At 45.0% G+C, this 23,001-nt stretch overlaps 1 protein-coding gene across 1 annotated transcript in view; it reads left to right on the top strand.

The window, feature by feature from the left end:
- The window catches only part of LOC133345951 (contactin-associated protein-like 2), a 144,276-nt gene that overhangs the window by 51,929 nt on the left and 69,346 nt on the right, over nucleotides 1-23,001 (top strand). The window contains 4 exon segments of the mRNA XM_061557101.1: nucleotides 2,885-3,032; nucleotides 15,272-15,475; nucleotides 17,607-17,791; nucleotides 21,069-21,212. Of these exon segments, the coding sequence (XP_061413085.1) occupies nucleotides 2,885-3,032; nucleotides 15,272-15,475; nucleotides 17,607-17,791; nucleotides 21,069-21,212 (681 nt within the window).

Genomic DNA, 23,001 nt, shown 5'->3' with positions numbered 1-23,001 from the left:
TTGGATTATAAAAAAAAGTTTATTCGTTTAGCTCGTTTATTATTAACCTTGTGAGAGGATGACATCCAATTTAATAGCAGATGCAAGCCAGGTTTACATGAAACATATCTCCTCTTCCCCGTGTTAATTGGGATTAAAATGAATGACCTTTCATTTTAAAATTGAACACCCAAGTGGGCTGTTCCGAGGCAGAGTGAAAATGTAAACAATTAACATTCAATGTATTTTTCGATTTAAAGCTTTCGTGACTGCAGGGATACATCTTCTTGGTTCTTTCGGTAAAGTCACGTAGAATGGAAATAATAAAATAATAATAAAATAAGAATGTTTTATTTTTATTATTTTAATATTTCCATTCTACGTGACTTTACCGAAAGAACCAAGAAGATTCAATGTATTTCCTTGTTTTTATTTCTGCAGAGGAGTTTTGCTGCACTGCCATTTAGAAACATGCATTTAGATCATTTAGATTATTTTTCTGCTATACATTTTCACATGATAAGCCACTTTTTTGAACTCTCATTTATGGCCAGGTCGCTTCTGAAAAATAAGTTCATATCTCAGTGTGCTTCACCTGGTAAGATAATTAATAGTTTAGTTTTATCTTATTTTAATGTCATTTATTTACATTTCCTATACTTTGCACCCGTGTCGTGGTTTTGTATTGTTTGTTGTTGCAACCTTCTGACCTGCCCCTACTGGACTTCTCTGAAAAAGAGCTTTATAGCGAATCGGATTCCTCCAGTTCATATACATATTCTGATTCAAGAATGCATCACAAATCCATCTAACTCACGAATGTGTGGGATGATTGCTTGCGTAAAGCCCTGGGGGGTAGCTGATGAGCAAACCTCTAGCCTCCCAGGGGTGTGCGCACAGATGTTTGACAAACGACTCGATTCCATAAGCATGTCAATTCCCGACGCCCTAGCCCAGGAAATGCTGCCCAGTTTCATCCACGGGTTAACGAGTCACAGTACGCAGCTGCTCGCGTTATATGTAGATGCTCAGGACCTTCGCCTCTGTTTATCCCTTTCACTGACAGCATATGGCTACACTATGGGATCATTTGTAGGAGGTAGATAAGCTTGTACATGGCGCCCTAAACAAGCTATTCATCACCGAAATTAATACACATGCACCGGATAAGTGAGTTATGTACCCCCCACCCCCACCCCGAGCCCCCTTTACAATAAAAAAGTAGCTTATTACGATGCCTCGGGATCACACATGTAAGAAGGTAGAATATATCGTGTGGTCGCGTCCGTTTTGTCATTCTGGCTTCATCTGATTGCTCTCTCTGCTGCCTCTGGGCATTTCCCTAAGTGCAATAAATCCGGAGGAATATTTAACCCTTCCAGTGTCAATTTCCGTAGCACTGAGATCAAATTATTTAATGTTGCGGCTGTGATAATCCAGTGACACAACCAGTTCTTTCGTGGTAAATGCACTTCAGATGCACGAAGTGCAATCGTTTAAAGTACCTCCTCCCCCCCCCTCCATGTAATGTTCTGACAGGCATCTGAAGATCACGGATGCCTGCATGCAGCTTTAACATAAATACACTTCTCAGTAGATTCCTACAAAACTCTTCTTGTCAATTGTACGGCGATTCGCTCTTTCAAATTTACCTTTCAAGGGAGGTATCTTTCTAGTGAGTGGTGAAGTTTGTGGGAGCGCTGCTGGATTGACGGAGTGGTTGAGAATACGGGCTCGAGATTGGCAGATTGAGAGGGTAGAGTGTGCGATTGAAGCGAAGGCATGGGCCTTGCCACTGAGAATTGTCTTGTAGCAAAGTCAATTGCTGCCTACCTCATTGTGCCCATGTGACTTTTTGGCAAGACGGAGAGTGTTTGATGACTGCTCTGTTTATGTAAATGTTTCAAAATACGAGAAGCAGTCATGTGGCTGTCCGGTGAGGGTGGATGGGGAGCCACAGGGCATCGTGACCTCCATGTCCATACCCACGATGCGCTGCAGGCGCCGGTTTACAGCGATGGGGAGTAAGTCTGATGGCGTGAGACTCCCCACAACTCTTACACGAGAGTGTGTGCGATGGCCCGATCGGTAACCCACCCTGATTGGATCCGATTCCCCCACTGTATTGCACAACTTGGGTCACAGATCTACAGATGCACGCTGTCCTGTAAACAGTTAAAGAATTAATATAGTACATTTGCAAATACGTAAATGAAAGGGAAATTCTGTAATTATACAGGGCAATCCAGAAATAGCTATCCAACTAAAATAATAGTGATAAATGATTGGGAAAAAAACAGACATTTATTTCAAAGCCTATGCATGTCTCCCAACAATCTCAATTCGTATGTTAAAAAGCGTAACACTCTTTTCTGTAAGATATCAAATTCACCATAAGCGTTCGATAGTTGATACGAGACTATGAGTGTCATTAGATTTCAGTGAGGTATCTCGACATGGATCACCCCGTATGTGTTTTTTAATGTTCAGAGGCTACAATTTCAGTTTGAGCAAAAATAATTGATTTTGCCATCATCTCTACAATGGGAAATGTCATGCGGGAGGTCACGAAAATAAAAATAGATTCCCGTGGGATATTTCTACATCCAGTGTGAAACAGTAATTTCAGCAACGCGTGTATGATCAACGATAACAGTCGTAATAATAATGATGAACTCCACTCAAGTCGTGTACTCACAAGTGATTATCTCTAACAAGAAAAACACACCACCAGCATTTAAAAAAACAATTTTGCCCGGGCGCGCCAGTCCATTTCGCGTCATATCCACCCTGTGCGTGGAGTGACAGCCATGCTGTGCCACGCCTGTATCTTGCCGTACCATTCTGCGTCGTGCTATGGCACCGTGCTGTGTTTACCTTGCTGCGCCACGCTCTGTGTCTGCAGGCATTCGGGGGCAATGAGAACTCGGACGGCCGGGTCAGGCACGAGCTGCCGCGACCCCTGGTCACCCGGTTCCTTCGATTTGCGCCGCTCGATCCGGGCACCCCGGCGCGCATCGGGCTACGCGTGGCTGTCTACGGCTGCCCATACAGTGAGTGCCTTTCACCGCAATTAATAAATGGGTGCTGTCAATACGTATGCACCCACATACTGCGAGTGGCTGTCCCCATTGTGTTCACTACGATGATCTATCATTGGTCCCGCAGTCCTCCGCCGTTATAATTAATAAGGTCGTTAAAGTTGGTCGTGACAGCTGTAGCACCGGTGGTGATGGTAGCAATAAGCCCTGTGTGCTATAAGCATTGCTATAATTACTTATTAATGCAATAGCGATCCTTTGCAATCCGACACGGCTAAAGTGTGTGGTCACAGGCACTCGTGGATATTAATTTTGCAGTAACGACGTCAAACAGCCACAAAATACACAGACCATTTTATTCTACTAAATTGGAGCAAGGCTTGAATGTTGTTCTCGTTTTTGTACCGCGTTCATTCATTATAATCTCCCGCTCCTGGTTTGTGTAAGTATACGGTATTTATCCGTACATAAAAAAAAACACTTATTGCCGCTGCTCTAACATCAACCAAGGTGTTTATTTTTTATAATTGCTGTTGATTAAAAGTGAATCCCAGCAGGACCTAACCATGACATAATAGCTCGAAGTGTTTTATGAGGTTGCAAATAAGCCCAGAGCAAGGAGACGCGTGAATTAATTCTCTTGCAGCAAATCACCACAATGGCACTGTGTTGGGCAGCACACAAAGTACAAAAGGAGGCATGCAAAGGTATGTCTCATCTTGGGACATCTGCCAAATGTTACAAATGAACATCCCCTGGGTTTGGAATTTTCACGTGGGACCTTGCAGTCATTCTGAAAATTCCAAAAATGCGAGAATTCTGCGTCGAAGAAGCTGCGCTATTACTCTTTGTTTTTTTCGGTAAAGTCACGTATAAAGATAAACTAATAAATTAAATAATAGCATACGACGTTTCGATTGCAACACAAGCAATCATCATCAGGTATAAATGAAATAGCAAAAAAAAAATCTAACCAGAAAACTATAGACAGACATATAAGCAGACAGATATCACAGAGATACATAGAGAGAGAACACACATAGGCACACAGAGAACGTATCTGTGACGAGGCCTTAAATAGAGAGAGGGGGCGGAGAGAGGGAGGGGTTAGAGAAAATTAGCATGTCAATGAGTAGGACGACGCGTGGTAAGGTGCGCAAGCTTGAAAATTATGAGAACGGGAGAGAGACACACTAAATTAAATAACCTGCGCTATGTGCATCTACTACGCGACTGTGATTGTGGGGAATGGTGGCACAGTGGTTGGCGCACTTGTGCTGGAATCCTCGTGACCTGAGTTTGATTTCCAGCCACGGATAACAAAAGTAGTTGGTTATATGAACTGGTTCTGGGGATCCCCCAAGGTTGACTCAGCCTTAAATGAGTGAACATCACCACTTGAGGGACAAATGTGGCCAGGCATAGTGACGGCCGCCTATACCCCCTTGCAGTGATCTTACCGACTGCACAGCGCCATGCTAATGGGATTTGCCCCAAAAGCTCATACAGTTGAACGGTGCATCTTTTTATTTGTGTGTGCATATGCACGTGCGTTTTTTTTGTCCCTGCGTTATATATACCGCTGCTGCTCTCCAATGTTTGAAAAAAATGTTTCGGCTGAGAAGTGGTCATTTCATTTTAGGTTTTTTTTAACCACTTGAATTGCTTAGATTTGCACAGATTCCCATGCATTGCAGGGACAGCACTCGACAGATCCCAACGCGTGGCCCGTTGGAGCGCTGCAATCCGTGTGAGCGCGAATATGCTGTTCTTTTGCTACGCTGCGTGCACGGCCTCTTAGAAGCTCACCATTGAGTGCCGCTCTTGTGTAAATGGTTTGTGCGACATTGCGTTGCCTTCCCTAGAAATGAAAGGCTTAGAGTTGAAACACTGTGTGTGTTTTTCTAATATTGCAGCTTGGATGATCTTAAAAAATGGGACCTTTTTGTCAGTATCAAAGTATGAAAAAGAAAATAATATGCTTTGCCCTTTCTGGCAAAAGGTTTCTCTTGCAAAATGTTTCCATTTGGTATTTGAACATCTTAACACCTGTTGTACTGCCAGAAAGGGTTAAACCTATTCTTATTTTTTCATACATGGCTGATCTTAGTTTTAAGTGTCACTCAGTGCTGTAGAAATCACGTATATATATACTTTTTGAGATGTGATGTGCAGGTTATTACACCGATTGAGACGTGCAATCGCTGAGTGCCTCAAGTAATGTTACATCTTGTGCACCGAATGGAAAGTGGTCCTGCAGGAATCCTCCTCTAGAAATGGAAATCTGGCTGCGCTCAGGAGGACGGAAAATTGTGTTACTCGCTCCATTTATTTCCTGGCTGCCCACGTGGCCGATTCGTGTGACAAGCTCTGGTCCCAACACTGGCAGGTCATCCAGCGAGGTAGTGCGATGACGATGTAAGACGAGACTTGCTACGCCACAAAGCATCATTCACGGGCACACGGGGGCTGTGACTTTTGTGCGCACGCTGTCTTGACTGCGGAGGTGCTAATTAACGCTGCAGGTATTATCATGGCTCGTGATGGATTTGACTGAGACTATCAGCCATTAGATTTGCTAGAATAGGTGATGATTATATCCATACATTCGTATAGAATGCAAGTGCAGTTCACGTGTGTGTGTGTGTGTTATCTGCTCATTTCTTCTCCATGCGCTTGTAATAGACGTTGCTGCAATGATGGTAAAGACACATCTCAAGGCCGTGCGGTTTATACGAAAATTAATACATCTTGAGAGTGCAATATGTTTCACATTTGTTGGCTGTTGCGGTAAAATTAAGTTCGACTTAGCTTATTGCATTTGCAGCTCAAGTCCTACTTTATGTGTGGAGCAATGTATAGATATACATACATGCGGTTCAACCCAGTGGCACACTTGCACGCGCACACACACACACGTTACCCGACTGGTGGCATGGAAAGCTCGGTGTGGATTATGTTTTGAAGCAGGCGGCACATAAATCAAGTCGCAATGCTTTTATCCACCAGCGCATTGTTAAGAATGTTACTTTCCGCAGATGCCCATGTCTCATTCTCTGTCGAGACGTCCACACCTTGATAAGTGATGCTGTTGTCGCGAGAAGCTCGCCAAAGGCGTGACAGCCGTAGAAGAGTGGTGTCCTCACCGTCACATTAATAACCGCGCGAGATACCCGGTCGCCTTATCGTGCCTGCCCCGGCGCTGCACGTGCATCGATGCGATCGAGTGTGCGTCCTGTGAGAACACCTGAGCAGCGTCAGTTTGAGAGTCACAACCGGAGTCGAGGAGGTATCTGCTGCGCGGTTATTACAGCTTTCCTTCTAGGCAATCAATAGCTCACCTGGATCCTCGTGTTTGTGTGTGCGCGTGTTGTTTGGGGCGCCACGGTGGCGAGACGTTTATGTTCCTCGCCTGGTATGCAGGAGGTCATTGGTTTGATCGCGGCCCTGATGCCTGCTGTATATTCGGAGTATGCATGTCTCTCTCCACTTTGTTGGGCTATGATTTGTGGCCAGGTCACTTCTCACAAGGAGCTACATAGCTCAGTGGCATTTACCTTGTAAAATAAAAAAAATAGTTGAATAGTTTATACTTTGCGTGAAATGGTGTCGAGAAGGTACATGTTTTTTGGTTAGTACTTTTTCGGGTATTTGTATTCTTGACTTTGTTCATTATATGCCGTGGCTACGCATGTGGAAAGCTTGCGACTTTGTGCGTGATAAAAATGACACCCGATTAATTGAGGCTGATGCACTCCATTACGTCTGTTAATCTATTACAGAGCCCTTACGATTCTATTAGATTTGTCTAGGTGTCTATTTTTAGTGTGATTTAAGTCCAATAAAATGTATAATGTAATCATACTTTATTATCCGCAACATTTTCGCTGAGTGTGTCGATTTATTTTGTTACAAGGCGGGTCCTTCGTAGAATAATTAGGCAGCTCTGTGAGTTTCTTGCACCTGGAAGCAAACCGAATGAAACCAAAAATGACTCGCGATTGAGAGCCTAAATCACAGTCCGTACAGATAGATGAGCAACCCACTTGCCACGCTGCCTCCTACGTTGCCCTCGGTTTGGTGTTCCGAACAGATTGTGTGGTCCGGAACGGGACGATCGACCTTTTTTCCACCGCACCGATCTCCTGTTTGATCGAATGTCTCACGGAAGTCTATATCGGTTTTAAACGCAACACAACCCTCGTGGGTAAAGGTTGAGCTCTCCGCACTTAGCGAAGGTGCTATTTGTTTATTGCATGATGTATGTTTGTGCCGCGGCCCGGAATTGTTGTGCCTGCGTGCATTGCACTCAATCAGTGTAATGAATCTGCAGTGCAGGGGGGCAGACGAGAGCAGGCTGTGTAAATAGCCCTGCCTGTGTTTTTTATTTTAAAAACAGAGAACGATTTCAATGGGGCCTTTAAGAGCCAGACAGCTCTTTTAATACAACCAAGCTTTTTCTTATATATATATTTTTAGAGGTAACCTAATTCACTTCGTGAACAGTTTTTGTTCAAAGATTAATGCTGGTTTTGCCGTGAGAGTAAATGTGCATGTGCATGGGGTCTCGGGCACTGGGGTGAGTGATTTACAGAGATGAGGGCTGCTGACCCTGTAGGTCAAACAGAAAATTCCGTTTTCACCGAAAGCAGTTAACCCAGAAGCCTCATAAAGTATGAACCTATTTTCATAGCTCTGAATCAGCCACTCAGGAGAGCCTCCGAGCTGCTGACAATAGTTTTATTTATTCCAGAAAAACCAACCAGCTGCCCGTGTATTTCCTACCGCAATATCGTAGATTTGATTTGCGTGTGCGGGAGCTCAGAAAATATCAAGGATCATTAGTAGGTTAATGTTGTATGATGGGAAATGAATTTAGCTCACTGCATTTATGCAAAATTAAGCTTTTCATATTAACTAGGACTAATTTGAGAATGTGACATATATCATCTCTATACCTGAAAACACATTCATTTCAAAAGGAGCAACAGCATATGTTTATGCATATTTGCGTGTGTGTGTGCATGCGAGTGCATGCCTTCTTGCGCATGTGTCGGCGTGCGTGATTGCGTGCATGTGTGGATGCTTGCGTGTGTGCATTTTTTGTATGTGTGTGTGCGTGTGCATACGTACCCTCCGTGTGTGTGTGTGCGTGTGTGATATTATATTGAGGTGATGATGGCATTTAATGAAAGCACTCGCTCTTGCAGGAAACAGAGCAGATTTATGCGGCTCCTCTGGAATGGTGACAAACACTATAGAGCCACCCTTGCTAAAGAATGATGCTTCGGTTTTGGCTAGAAAAATGTGGACATCATTAGGAGACTGATGCCCTATATATAGGCGTGTGACTCATTTGATGGCTGGCATAAATAACTGTTCATAACTCTAGTGCCAATGCTTTGGAGGGTATTCAGAACACAGCGCCCTATGCGCGCATGCGAGAGTGAAGGATAACTGAGATCACCTCTGGTTATCGTGCTGTAAGGGGTGTCATTAATTTGTTTTATAATGAAAGGTCATCAGAGAAAGGTGCATGGCGTGTCATTTACCCCGCCTGCCCTTTGGCGTTTGCAGAGGTGGCAGATGGAATAATATGTATGGCTCGAGGTGACACGGGGCCATGCACTGCTCATCCTATAACTCATCGCCTGCGTGTGACCTTTCTGCTTGAGGCGAGGGTACTGCCACATTGATGGAAGCCAAAAGTTCATCTATAAAACGCTGCCATGCCGCACCTTTGGCCAGCGCCAATGTTTCTGGCGGGACAATTTAGCGCATCGGGAGACGTGGGCTGTACACGGAGAGTTATAGGTTACCCTCTTTGCTGTAACCGCAAAATTCCAAACCTGGTGGCCATAAATTCAAGGCATCAGCAGCCTCGGGTGAGAATTTTTTTTTGTAAAGTGCCCTCTACGCTGATGAATGGTAAGGCTCCAAAGTCAAAATTCCCATGCAAAGAGCACTTAGGAAGAATTTTATTCAAACGCAATTCAGATGCAGTGTGATTTAGCAGCAATCGTTATTTATTTACCTTATCCGCACATGTGTAAAGTCAACAATTAAGCCACGTGTGAATTATGGAATAGTTTATTCGTAAAATGTTTTTTTTTTTAATTAACGGCTTCGCTTTGACAGCACTCGCTGACACACACCTGGTATGGGGAGGGTGGGGGGTGAGAGGCATGGGAAGAGAGTTTGGTCAGTAATCAAAGGGCGAAGTGATATCAACCACATGCCCACGGTGGGTGCTCTTCTTTTTAAGCCAAGTGAAGATGCAACAAAGTGAGTAGATTAGAGGCTGCTTCTCAGAAACTCCCCGATGGGCAGTGGCATCTGCTCCTTCTGTTCTCCTGTCGATGAAAACCTGCTCGCTGCGCGTGAATTATAAGGCGTCGAGGCGCCAGGGAGTGATCGCTAAAGTGTGCGGAGGCTGCACCATACTAACTCGGTCGCATTCATCGTTAAGTTTTGTACATTCCTTCCTGTGCAGTCGTGTGCATATCCTCTGCATGCGGCTTCTTGGTTCCAAAAACAATGGCAAATTATCAAAAGAGTGTATTCGTTGAACCCGAATGAATGGGGGAAGGCTGTAGAACAAAGATATCGATTTATTGATCCAGTCGACTTGGGGGAATTACAATTAGAAAAAAAAAGTTCAACAAATCCCGTTCATTGTACCTCTTAGTCTCGCAATGTAAAGCCTGTAAGTGGATGGACACGTTACTTTGTATATAAGCCACAGTGTGCTACAGCAGTTTGTCAGCATTAGGGCTGAGCTTTCCCGCTCTGAGAACGGCTTCTTCTTCTTCTTCATTTGCAGTAAATGCTTAAAAAAAACTGCGTATGTCCAGTATCTTAACTCCTTTTTGGGCATAAAATTCGTGGCTTTAGTTAATGGCCAAAAGTACCCATAAAGAGGAATACGGTTTCAGTGTTTCCGCTCTGCACTTCCTCCACGGACCATTGTAAATTTAGCAAATCGCACGTAACTGTTTTATGCATTCAAGTACATCAGTGTTCACATTAACCAACTCCCTCGCTGTGGCCTGGCAGGAAGACGTAATTGTTATTTTTAAACCCATCACATTTAATTCAGCATCCGTCTCACCATCTCCATGAGAATGATTCAAATCCAGGGGTGTGTGCATTTCACTTCCCCATCTCTGCCCCTACCTCCAACGCAGACTGAACATGGCTTCTTGCCTTTCTCCCCTCGAACCCCAGTCCACATTTCTCATTCCTTCCCTTTATGTTCCTCCCTTCTTTCCTCTGTTTACTTGCTACCCCACCGCTTCTTGAGGTGGTGCGGCGTGACGGATGGGTCCCTCGCGGCTGGAAGTTATCACTAATTTTGTCCATTCCTCACCGCATGGCACCGTGCACGCTCTCGCGAGCGTCGTTATCGTCCCATCGCCACCGCCATCGCGCACTCGGCACGCGACGCTTTGCAGTCTGCACAGGCTGTCGCCGTTTCTTCCCGACATCCGCTCTTCACAAGTTGATTCTGTTTCAGCAAGAGCTAAAACTGTCACACAGCGTGCACTCCTGCCGCGCCGTTCGAGGCTACCTCCAAGTAATTTTTTTCCCTGACTTGTTGAAAGTGCTCTACATCGACCTGGCATTCGTGCTGGAGCGCCAGAAATGAAAGTTAAGGCAGATGGTACCGAACGCAAATACGTTAATGATGCTTGGAGAATTCACGTGAGTGGCAGAGATCATTTTTAGCGAGGCCTCAGTCTCTCCCCCGAGCGGTGAGCACCACTCGTGAGGTCTCCTGTGTGGGGCATTCGCAGGGCAAGGCTGTGTGCTATGGGTTACCAATGGCAGTTGCTATTGCTGGAGAGAAACAGGTGAAAGACGTCTGTTGCTTCAAGCCAAAACAAGTCGGTGTCTCCTTACTCAAAAGGGGCATCAAGCAACTGTTCATTGCTCTAGACCAGAGGTCGGGAACCTTTTTGACTGGGAGAGCCATAAAAGCCAAATATTTCTAAATATATTTCATTGAGAGCCATATAGTATTTTTAACGTATAATAAATGAAATATGTCTTACTTTTAATGCGACTTCTGGTGCTGCATGGTTTTGCTGATGGCCTTGTAGTCTGGTTCATACGTGGTGAGGTTGAGCTTCGTGCAGGCGTGACCCGTGAAATTTATCTTCAAAACTAATTTCTGTTTACTTTAAAATGACACAGTAGTATTAAGCAATATCACAAGTATTTTAAAATCAGTTCCAAACTTATTTTTTTATTATTATTTTTTTTCAACTCAAAATTGTCTGGGAGCCATATGCCATCACTGGAAGAGCCATATATGGCTCGCAAGCCATAGGTTCCCGACCGCTGCTCTTGGGTGTAAGGATACACAGATCGAGCGATTAACATTGATCCTCAAGCTCACAATAATGCGTCAAATCATGTGCGTGACAAACGGTGGCTTGTTCTGATTCCCACGCGTTGCATGCAATGGATTCACCTGACCCCTCGAGCTGCTGGAGGCCTTTACATTAATCACAACTGAAGAAAAAAAAAACCCACTCATCTTGAATCAAATCGCAATCGTGAATCTATTGAATCACGAGAGCTGCGAATGGCTGTGTGCCGATTCATCGCGGTTGGTGGCCCCGAGGCAAGTCGGTGGACAATCCACACTCGTCTGGCAGCGACGTGAAATCTCTCCCACAGTTGTGACCAACTGTTGAATTTCTCGACGAAACACCCCGCCATCCCCGAAGGCAGCAGAAAATGAATCGTATTCCAGCTCGCTAATTTCAATTTTGACAGTTTTCAGGGGGGGCGGGGGGGGGGCGGGGGGGGGGGGGGGAGACGCGCAGGGCTTGACCTCCACAGTTTAAAGGAGGCAGGCGTCATCGGTGGGTCAGACGAGGAGCGTGAAGGGCGCGCGGCAGTGTGAATGTGGCCCTCTCGCCTGTCCCGTGACGACAAAGGGCCGTTAGCTCTGAATAGCAATGATTTCCGCAACAACAAAAAATTGTTCCCTGCTTTCATTTAATCAAGGTACAGGAACTGCTATTCTATAGTCCCCCCCCCCACCTCCCACCGCTACATTTCACTTAATAAGCAAACTGTGAAATGTCTTAACCCGTGACTTCCTGTGGGACTGGATAGCTTCGAGGAGGACGGATGGGAGTTGTGTGGGAGATGTCGCGAAAGTTTGCACCATAGGCCACTGATGTCTCTCGCTGCTGTCAAGCAGCGCGCCATCCCTGCGCGTTAATGCACACCAGAAAGCGACACCAGATAATTACCGGCGACACATTGTTCACTGTGAACGGCTGTGCTGGTGATGAGTTGGTAAATCAGTGAACGATGGACGGTAACTTGGTGCCCAGTGTCGTTGCTGGCAGCGGCTGTGTTCGGATTCTACGGCTGGGTGAAGGTGGGGGGGGTTAAGACAAAGATTGTGGTAAAAGTGGTAAGGGTACAAAAACAGTTACTGCAGGTGAAGCGAGTAATGTCCGCCAGACACACTGTATTTGAATTCAAGGGATGAAATTCGAGGTATGGGAATGGAGAAAACATACTCTTAGTTCTTTCGGTAAAGTCACGTAGGTAAAAAAATGAAATTAATAAAAATCAAATCAAATATTATTATTATTAAATAAAATCAAATATTATTTTTATTTTATTATTTTATTTTTATAAATTTTAATTTCATTTTTTACCTACGTGACTTACCGAAAGAACTAAGAGTATGAATCCTTGCAGTCACGAAAGCTTCAAATCTAGAATGGGTGGTGTTGGTGGGTTTGGGGGGTGGCTGTATTTTGCACTGTGCTTCACCCGTGCTTCTCTATACAGTCCTCATTTAACGCAGTAGATGCGTTGCCTGAAAAGTTAAACAAAAAAAATGGATTTAGCGGAAACAAAAATGTCCGCGTAAATGTAACGATGAAGTTTGGGGAGATACGATGTAAACATAGACAAAGATCCCCGTATAGCCTCAACAGACCGCTGGGTTAAGTGCTGTTAGTGAGCACCTATGAAGGCTGGCACGGCACACCACGCCCGGCCGCCTTTGTCTCCCCAGATGATTACACACCGCACTAGGTACTATATTTTAGGCTAAGTCGACCTAGAGGAGGCCCAGGACCAGTTCAGATAATCGTCACTGGTTTTGGCCGTGAGCAGGAATCGAACTCTGGTTGCCGGGTTTGAAGCGCGTGAAGTGCTAACCGCTGCACTATCGCTCTCCACACACCGAGTAAGATAGTGGCACTAATAACTCGATCACTCTGCTCAGCCAGGCAGCTAAAGAAAGTAGTTCGTCGTCAACCGCTCAGAGGCCACGTTATAGTGGTGTTTCTTCCGCGTGTGCGAAAAGTGCTCCCGAATGGAAGAACCGCGTTGCAGCAAAAACGCTTTGTGTGAAACACCACGCGTGAAGCGAGGACTTACCGTACAAAGGGAAACGTAAGACATTTGCTGAAAGTAATTCATAGGTCTCATTACTGAATGGGACCTTTCCTTCTTCAACATTAGTTTTCAAGTAGTCATTAATGGCTTTGAGTCAAATGGCCATTACCTCCTGACCTTTGCAATAGCGTTTTGTAAATGTTTACGTCGAAGTTGGTATATGTTTTTTTTCTAGTCTTCCTACCCAATGTCAATGAAACATTACTTCCATAACAATGATGAAGGGATGCCCACACAGGAAGCATGCCATAGTGATCCTGCTGCACCCTGCCAATGCATGTGCAGCGGACAGTCATGAAATGTTGATGGCGATGCTGATGGGGAAAGTTGACATGGAAATGATTTTGGGATGACCATTGTGTCAAGACCTCAATCAAGTGAAGTCGAAGTAAGGCTCACTCTCGACTCGAACATCTCCACAATAATGAAATTAACTTATATTCGTTCAAGGTCAAGTTCAAGTGTTGTCTGGAGATTTGCCATTGGAGGTGTAGCGTCTAAACATTCATAAATGTCGGTGCGTTAATTGCAGTACGCAAAGAAAGGCCAGGCGTACGAGGGGTTAGTCAGAGTCCACACAGAGACAGGAATGCTCTTGCTGCATTGTCATCTTGTGGCTACCTCTCATCCCACTGGGGCAGGAGTGTGGCATGCGTGAGCCAGCAACACTGGCTCTATCACTCAGGCAGCGGCGCCACTGACATAGCAACCGACTCGACAGAGGGGCTGCCAGCTTGGTTGGGGGTAATTTCATTCTATCATCCCTACAAGGCCAATAAAACGAGTAGTCAGCAGTGATTTTGCTTGCCTGTCATCCAGCACCGAAGAGGCAAGGATTGGTGGATCGCACAATAATTGTGATACTCCCTTGCTGTGCGCGTTCAGGTGTTATGCTCTGGCTTGCCAGGAGAATGCAGTTCAGCAAAAATGTCGGACTCCATGCTTTACATCTGTATGGGATAGATTGTGCGCCCGTCGCATGCGTTTGTTAATTGCGAGTGTTCCAGTTTCCTCCTGCGTGTAAACACTCAAATGGCTGATCACACCTTCGTATGTGGAGGGCCGTGGAGCTGGAGCAATTGTTGGCACCGGCTCACTGCGTGGCTGCCTTCCTACCTGTCTGTGGTTTCCTTGTTGCCTCTGTGTCATCCGCTCTCTTCGAGAGCGAGCGAATGCTGTGCGTGATTCCAATCTGTGGGTAGTCAACAACAGTAATCATCGTTTTAGGGAGACCGGCCCCCACCACTGGCCCAGGGCCTCCCCAACAGATTTGGGCCGAGTAGCGACGACGAGTAGCAGCGCCACATCTTAACAAAACGAGCGTCGAACGTAGTCTTCGCCTCGGCAAGTCGCCCTGCAGCTGCTGACTGAAGACGTTGGCACGTTTCCACCAGCGGTTGAAATCAATACTGTGAAGGTGTTCTTAGGTTTTTTTTCGGTAAAGTTACGTAGGCAAAAAATTTAAATTAATAAAAGTAAAATAGAAATAAAATAAAAATCACGACGTTTCGGAGGCAACACACGCTTCTCCGAAACGTCGTGATTTTTATTTTATTTTAATTTTACTTTTATTAATTAAATTTTTTTACCTACGTGACTTTACCGAAAAAAACCCAAGAATATGAATCCTTGCAGTCACGAAAGCTTCAAATCTAGAATTACGGTGAAGGTGCTCAACATTGTGCGGCACATAACCTGGGGGGGGGGGGGCAGTGAGAGTTGTGGGGGGGGGGGGGGGTGAGGTTAGGAAATCCTTTCGACTCTTGCCTCGTAACACCGTGCCCCCCTCTACCAACCCCTTCTCCTACCGGCAGCTTCAGACGTAGCGCACCTGGATGGACGCAGCGCCCTGGCATACCGCTTTGCGCACAAGAGCATGCGCACGCTGAAGGACGCCGTGGCGCTGCGCTTCAAGACGGCGGCGGCGGACGGAGTGCTGCTGCACGGGGAGGGGCAGCAGGGAGACTTCCTCACGCTGGCGGTTCATCGCGCCCGACTGCAGTTGAACCTCAACCTCGGTACGTGGCGAGGGGCCCCCCATGGCCAGACGTGGCGCGCGCGTCGTTGTTACCCGTTACGGTCATCACAACGCGATGTAAGACGAAACGTAATTTCATGCCGTAAGTCGTTCACGTTAACACCGCGAAAGCTGCTTGCGTTAATCTCGATTTGAAGCTTGCGTGACTGCAGGAAGCCATAATCTTTGGTTCTTTCGGTAAAGTCACGTAGGTATACAAAAATAAAAATAATATATCACGACGTTTCGATCGCAACACAAGCAGTCGTCCTCAGGCGGAAAACATGATCCAGCCTGAGGACGATTTCTTTCATTACCCTCCCACTTCAACAAATGCTTGAGCTCTACTGTGATAACACACCTACACGGACAAGCTTACACCGATCATGACACTACAACACTATTACAGTTTAATGATGACATTTTACGACTATTTATTACGATAACGGACGTCTTCCTATCCCTACCGCAGCTACCCTAACGATGGGGGCGCAATGGAAGTCTCTTCCCTTTCTGTCTGTTTTGCGCTAATCCTCCTGCGCTGCTCAATGTCTAAACCTCTCTGCTCCGTGTCCTCCTTCACTGTTTCTACCCAGCGCTGTTTTGCTCTTCCTTCACCCGCTTGTTACTTTCCTCTGCTGTGCATTCTCATTAAACAGTACTCTTTTCCAATGTGTGTCTAAACCATCACAAACGTCCGGCCTCATTTTTTCCCCAACATTCTTTTTGCTCGACCCGGTTGTTTTCTCCAGTCTAAATGCTCCCAGTGTTCCTCCCCACCGGCGTATTGCTGCGGTTAGTATCGTCCGCTCATCTTTTTTTCATCATGCTTTAACGCTCTGCTCCGTGTGACAGTATTGGGATGATTGTTGTCTCATATACTCACTTTGTGTTGATGTCTTTAGCCTTCCTTATCTTGGGAGTTTACCGAATGCAGCAGCAGCAGGCAATCCAATTCGTATACTTACTGTACGTCTTCATCACAGCTACATTCTGTGGTATCAATCCTCCAAGATAACGCAAACCTTTCCGGAGCCTGCTTCAGTGTTAAGGCACCCACTGCGAGGTTTATCCGCATTTCTCTGGAAATGTCTGGAGCTACTGTGCGAACCTTTACATTTGTCCAATTTTCTTCTTTTTCAGAGGAGGAAATTGATTTGCGTTTCCCATTGCATGAACACCATGAAAAGCAGTGATGAATGCTTAAGAGAGCTGCTTCAGAGTAAAAAAAAAAAAATAGCTGTTTTTGAGCAGCTCTATTTGCAAGCTGGCACCTCTGTGTAATGGTGTGGCTATTAAAATGTCCTTCCATTAGACTCACAAGTCTATTGGGGTGTCATTGTGCCTGGGTGGCTGAGGGTTAAGGCATTGAGCTGGGAGCACTGACATCCTTGGTTTGAATCTAGGCATCAGCCACCTCTGGTGGAACCTGGTTCTCAAGTGTAGCCTGTCCGTGCTGTTAGCCTGGTCACCAATGACTGCACGTCAAACATCACACTTTATTGTGGGGTTTCACTGGGTTTTGTTAAATTCAAGAATAAAACAAGTATAACCCGTAAAAACAAAGTTTTTCACTATAAATCCTTTATATGCGTGGCGGCTAGAGTCCTCTCGTCCTCTAGCTTGAGATGGCTGCCACCTATGGGTCAGATGATTGTCTGCCAGTATTAAGCAATTGGTAATTAAATAATTAATTTGTTTTCCCTAAACAGTGTAAAATTTTGTCTCGCACAACGAGTCTGTGTGCAAAATGTCAGCTCGATTGGATCACGGGAAGTGGGTTAAAAAACGACCGAAAGATTTGCACGGTCGTAAGCACGCAAGCACGCAAGCAAGCAAGCAAGCAAGCGAACTTAATATAAAGGATTTAAAAATTCTCTTTTGACAGCAATGGAAGGCACATTTTTTCACAGGAGGGCCCGTGTGAATGTGCACCCTCTCGTGTGTGGACACCAAGGTCACTGGAAGGGATTCTCAGAAGGACATTAGCTTTGCGACATCAGCCCCTATTCTATAAGACGCCGACGCTGCCCTGCGAGGGCTTCCAGAACGGATTCTCAGTTTGACCACACGATGCCAGTGGCACGCAAACGACGCCGCTCGGTGACCCAGCGCACATTGCCCCCCTCCAGGCAGCAGGCAGCAGCGCGCGCCCACGGGGCACACGAGCGTGACGGTGGGCACGCTGCTCGACGACCAGCACTGGCACGGCGTGAGCCTCCATCGCCACGGCCGCCACGTCAACCTCACGCTCGACGGGCACACGCGCCACTTCCGCACCAACGGCGACTTCGACTACCTGGACCTCGACTACCAGGTGGGCCCAACGCGGAGCCTGGCGCCCAAGCAGGGCTCAACTTGAACTTGACCGTTAGGGGTCAACCTTGAGCTTGATACACAGGCGGCCACCTTGAATGTGACTGGCTACGAATTGTATGGCTACCTTGATCTTAGCAACCAGCTAGAGACTACATTCGGGTTACCTTGAAGTAGACGTATAATTGTACTCAGTGGAGAGACAATTTGTTAAGATTTCTTTGAACAGACTTTTTAAAATAAGTTAACACATGAACGAAAAACTCTTTGTGAGTGGGTCCTACTATTTTTTTTAGCTATAATTTGTGTCGATTATGTTTTATTGCGACTTAAATTACTTAAATTGTACCACGTTTCCCATTTACAATCGTCAGAACCTTTGATGCCTCGGGATTTCAAATAGTGAAATTCTGTTTAAATTTATTTCCACGTTTTTTACCTGCTTGTGTATTTAATTACGTATCTTAATTGCTCTCTTTTTATTTTGTTCACATATATTTTTATCATAAATTCCTTCTTCAGTTTTTTTTCCTTGAACATTGTGGAAAGCTGTGGTTGTTCAATCGCCAGACATCATCACTAAGAATGCAGTCATAAATCGAAATTAAAATAATCTCCTTGATTGACCGAGCATGCGTCAGTGCTAATTTCTTATTGGTGGTCTTGAAAACTTTGTAAACGTGACAAAATCCTATGGCGAGGCCCAGACTATCCATAGATGGACACATGGATATTCAGATTGTCCTTGTATTTTCCCACAATTATATTATTACAACTGGCATTTTAACGTGCAAAACATGATTTACCTTAACAAACTATTATTTATTTTCTACGCATCTAGAGTAAAATCCAGATTCTGTCATATGAAAAGGATTTTTTTTATCTCGAATGGGCTGCCACCTTATTCCTCAATTTGTCCGTGCACAGTTTTAATTTACAAGACATCAGATCCTCCCCCTACTTTGTAACATTTATACAGCCACTACAGCTTGTTGAGTCAACAGGGAGCTTTGTGTTTCTTTACAGATAGAGGGAGCATGCAGGAATGGCGATAAGTAAAGCAGCTGCACGCAAGACGATATTTGATATGCGGCGAAATATGATTAAGGGCAGTGGGGAGCAGGCCACAGGTCTAGCAGAGCCTATGGTTCAAGAAGAAACTGTGCTCCCTTACAGTTGCTATCAGCAGCACACACCAGGCATGTCGGCTTAAAATTCTATGGATGCACTTCTCTGCGGATTTGATGATTACAGGCCATTGGCTAAATCCCATCAGCTGAGTTTGGAAAATGGTAATTATTTCCTGACTGCCATTCTGATGTACATTCCTGATTGCAAGTATTCAAAGGAAGTTTCAATTAAACAGAATTTGTACTGTAATGCATTTGGAATACATCAATAGAATGTACAAAATCTCGATGATTGTTTTTTTTGTATTTATTACAAGGGACCTTTGCTAGTTGTTTTGTTTGATCCTTATTATGCGATAGTTATATCATGCATTGCTGCATAGGATTGCTCCGATGGTGCAAACGTACACTCTGGTCTTTTGAAAAATATGTTGGCCAGTGTGTGAGTGTATATGGGTACGCTTTTTTCAGGAATGCATTAAAACACAAGTACACTTAGTTTCATTGATTCATGCATTTGTATGCGTTATTTTAAGTTAAACTGTGTGTTCAAATTTTTTCATGATTATATTCCTAAAAGGAAAATGTTGTGTGGAGGAGTAAACAGTCAAAGATGAAATTAACCAAATCGCTGGCAGAGCTGGACACAGAATGTTAGTCTCTACAAGGCCCTCTGCTTGCCAGCAGATTTTTTTGTCTTGACATATTAACGGCTTGCCTTCACCTCCTTTGATGCCAACTACGTTTGATTTGCCACTTGGATGCCTGGCCATTTGGCAAACTTTACAGGTAAGGCAGCCAAGATCACACGGCCGTCTGCCGTGCTGGCGCTTGTGTGAGCGCCAGTCGCGTGTTGACAGTCGATTGCAGTGGGGGGCCATTTAATTGAGAAGCGTTCCTTTTTGCTGAACGATGCTAATCGCTTGTGCTGCACGCGGCGGGATGCAGAACCTGTGACCGAAAATCTGTTATCTGCCTGGGCATCACCGATGCACAAATTGGCATTCAAAGACAATGAGAGAAGGGGATGAATAATGCAAAAAACAAAAATGCATACAGATTGTCAACACGCATCTGAGTGACACGTGTTATCCTGCATGTCGCTCCCCTGCCATGGTTTGTTGGACTAAAGGGCACCCATGATTTAATTGCAACCTGAGAAATGCCACATCCAACGACCAAACAGCAATCCCATCGTGAGCAATTAGCTCTAATGAAGCCCATCTTGGAAGGTGCCAGCTCACAATAAAGAAAAGAAGCAACGTGCTGTTTATCAACGTGTAGTCTTTATATTGGCCATCTGCCCCAGCAAACCACAAAGGTTTTATAAAAATGTCCAAACGGGCTTGGCACAGGCCAATCCTCATCAGCAGCAGTGTGCGTAATCCAGAGGCATGGAGGGGCGAGGTGTGTGTGTAGCTATATGGCTGTATGCGTTTGAGTGCGTGCTGAAATTATTGCTTGGTTTGACCCGTCTCTGGCTTAACATGCCCCATGGGATCTGGAGGTCTATTTCAGAATAAAAAAAACACGAGGTTACGTTTTTGACGCACGACTCTGGTGCCTTCTTGTAACCTTTATTGACCGTCCTGGAATTAGGTGTACAAAGCAATTTAAAATCGAGTTTGCAGTCTATAACAATGTTTTATGTGTCCCATGCGATTCGGTAGACTATTATGTTTTTTTTGTAATTACAAAAAAAAAACATTTAAGAGATAATATTCTATTTTGAAGTGAGACCCAGGTCTTTGCTGCTGCACGCCCTACTGGAGTGTGACACCCATATGGTTGTATGGGGACATCCACAGGAGGATTTAACTGTCACGTGATTCATCTTCTTGGTTCTTTCGGTAAAGTCACGTAGAATGGAAATAATAAAATAATAAAAATGAAACATAATAAAATAATTCTCACGACGTTTCGGCTACAACGCAAGCAGCCGTCCTCAGGTGGAGAGCAGGTCTGTCGAGTAGACAGACCTGCTCTCGTCGTGATAATTATTTTATTATGTTTTATTCTTATTATTTTATTATTTCCATTCTACGTGACTTTACCGAAAGAACCAAGAAGATGAATCCCTGCAGTCACGAAAGCTTTAAATCGAAATGTCACGTGATTGCTAATTTTTCTATATTCCATCCCCCACAGTTGAGCTTTGGAGGGCTGTCCACTCCCGGGAAGGGCAGAAGCAGCTTCAAGCGAAACTTCCAGGGTTGCCTGGAAAACGTCAGCTACAACGGTGTCAACCTCATAGATCTGGCCAAGCGGAGGAAGCCAGCCGTGTACATCACGGTACACAGTTCACTGCGCCGACGCACATGTCACGCACGCACGCACGCACCCACCCACCCACGCATGCCGTTTCACCAAATATATTGGCATGTTACATCACAGCCATGGAACTGTGCTCTGCTCGTTTTCTCAGCATTAATGTTCAAGCACATGCCCCTGCTCATTATAATTGCTAATTCTCAGTTGTCCGAGGCGGTGAGAGGTGTGGCCTCGTGTAGTCTTAAACATCAACGCGCGCAAATTATTAGTGATTTCAAATATTTACCCGTTGCTGTTCAAATGTGAAAAATGTCCACGTAAAACACACATCCATAAATACCTCACATTAATTACTGTGACACATCTCGGTGATTTAAAATCGAATTTGTTTGGGAAAGTAAACTATTTGCATACCAATGTGCCATAAGAGGACATGTTTCAATCAGTAAATATTACCTGCTATGCCCAACGGATCGGAAATATAGACACTGACGAAGAATATAAAAACAAAGGCTGAAAAGTGCGTAAAGAAGCATGGAGAGGTGCCTCCTTAGAATGATGATGAGGGGGGTCAAGAAAGAAGACGTGGCATTAGAGAGCATGCACAGAGGGGAGTACACGCCTGGGACGACGTCCACTCTGGAGATGGAGCAATGTGGCCCATTTGTGTGTAGGAGCTCGATCGATTGTTCACCGCAAGACCGCGAAGGAGGCCTTTATCTCACAGTGGATAGATCGTGGCCGACGATAAACTTTGGAACAAAAGTGCTCGTTGCATTTGTCTCTGTGCGATCACCGGCGCACCGGATTCCGGCTTACTCCCGTTCATGGACACGCAGAGGTGGCCTTGAATTCTAATGCACGTAACAACACGCATGATGAATTGACATTGTGCCTTTTTTGATTAGAAGCTCTTCACTGATTATGCATAATGAATGGGCAAAATCAGATTGCCGTCAAACTGTCCGACTCAAACCTTCTCCCTCGCGTGGCTGTCAGCAGGGCATCATGAACTCTCGGAGCGAAACTTCTTTCCATGGCACCTGACTCATTTGATTTGCTCTACTTGTTTATTTACATCCGGCGAAATGCCCAGTCGCATTGCGAGTGTTTGAGGCGCATATTCCAGATGCTCGGTGATTGATTGCACTTTGATGTACGCTGCGGGGTGCGTGGAAAGTGTCCTTAAAAAGTTTTAGTTGCACTCTGCTAGAGTGCAATCTGGTGGCAATAGGAATGGGCGGGTGAGAAAGCGCAGGGGGAACTATTAGTGAGATTGCCAACAATGTGTCATATTTTGTACAGTATTGGCTATCCGCAAATCGCATCTGGAACTCGACACGACTGCTCGCGAGAGAGATGCAGACGAGAGAGAGAGAGAAAGTGATGAGATAAATATTATTGGTTCTTTCGGTAAAGTCACGTAGAAGGGAAACAATAAAATAATAAAAATATAAAACAATACAATTCTCACGCGGTTTCGACTGCAACACAAGCAATCGTCATCAGGTGTGAAAAAACACGGCAAGAACATTTGAAAAAAGTGGCGTTTTTTTCTTAACGTCAGCACCACGGACAGCGATTTTGGCAGTTCAGATGGACGAGTCCAACTATGTTCGGAAAAGATTAAGTGATGAGATAAAGTGACAAGAGAGAATGTGATGAGATAAAGTGATGAGGTCATCGTTATTGCATCCTTCTACTTCGCTTTATCATCGTCATTATGATTTAAAGTGAGTTAATTTACAAATTATTATTTAATTAGAAATGTATGTTTAAATTTTTTTTATGTCTTGTGTTATGGAAATCT

The sequence above is a fragment of the Lethenteron reissneri genome, chromosome 23 (genome assembly GCF_015708825.2).
Source record: "Lethenteron reissneri isolate LAM-NWPU_2019-01 chromosome 23, ASM1570882v1, whole genome shotgun sequence".
Classification (NCBI taxonomy): Eukaryota; Metazoa; Chordata; class Hyperoartia; order Petromyzontiformes; family Petromyzontidae; genus Lethenteron; species Lethenteron reissneri.
The sequence above is the reverse complement of the archived record's forward strand: the minus strand, read 5'-3'. Positions and strand labels throughout refer to the sequence as shown.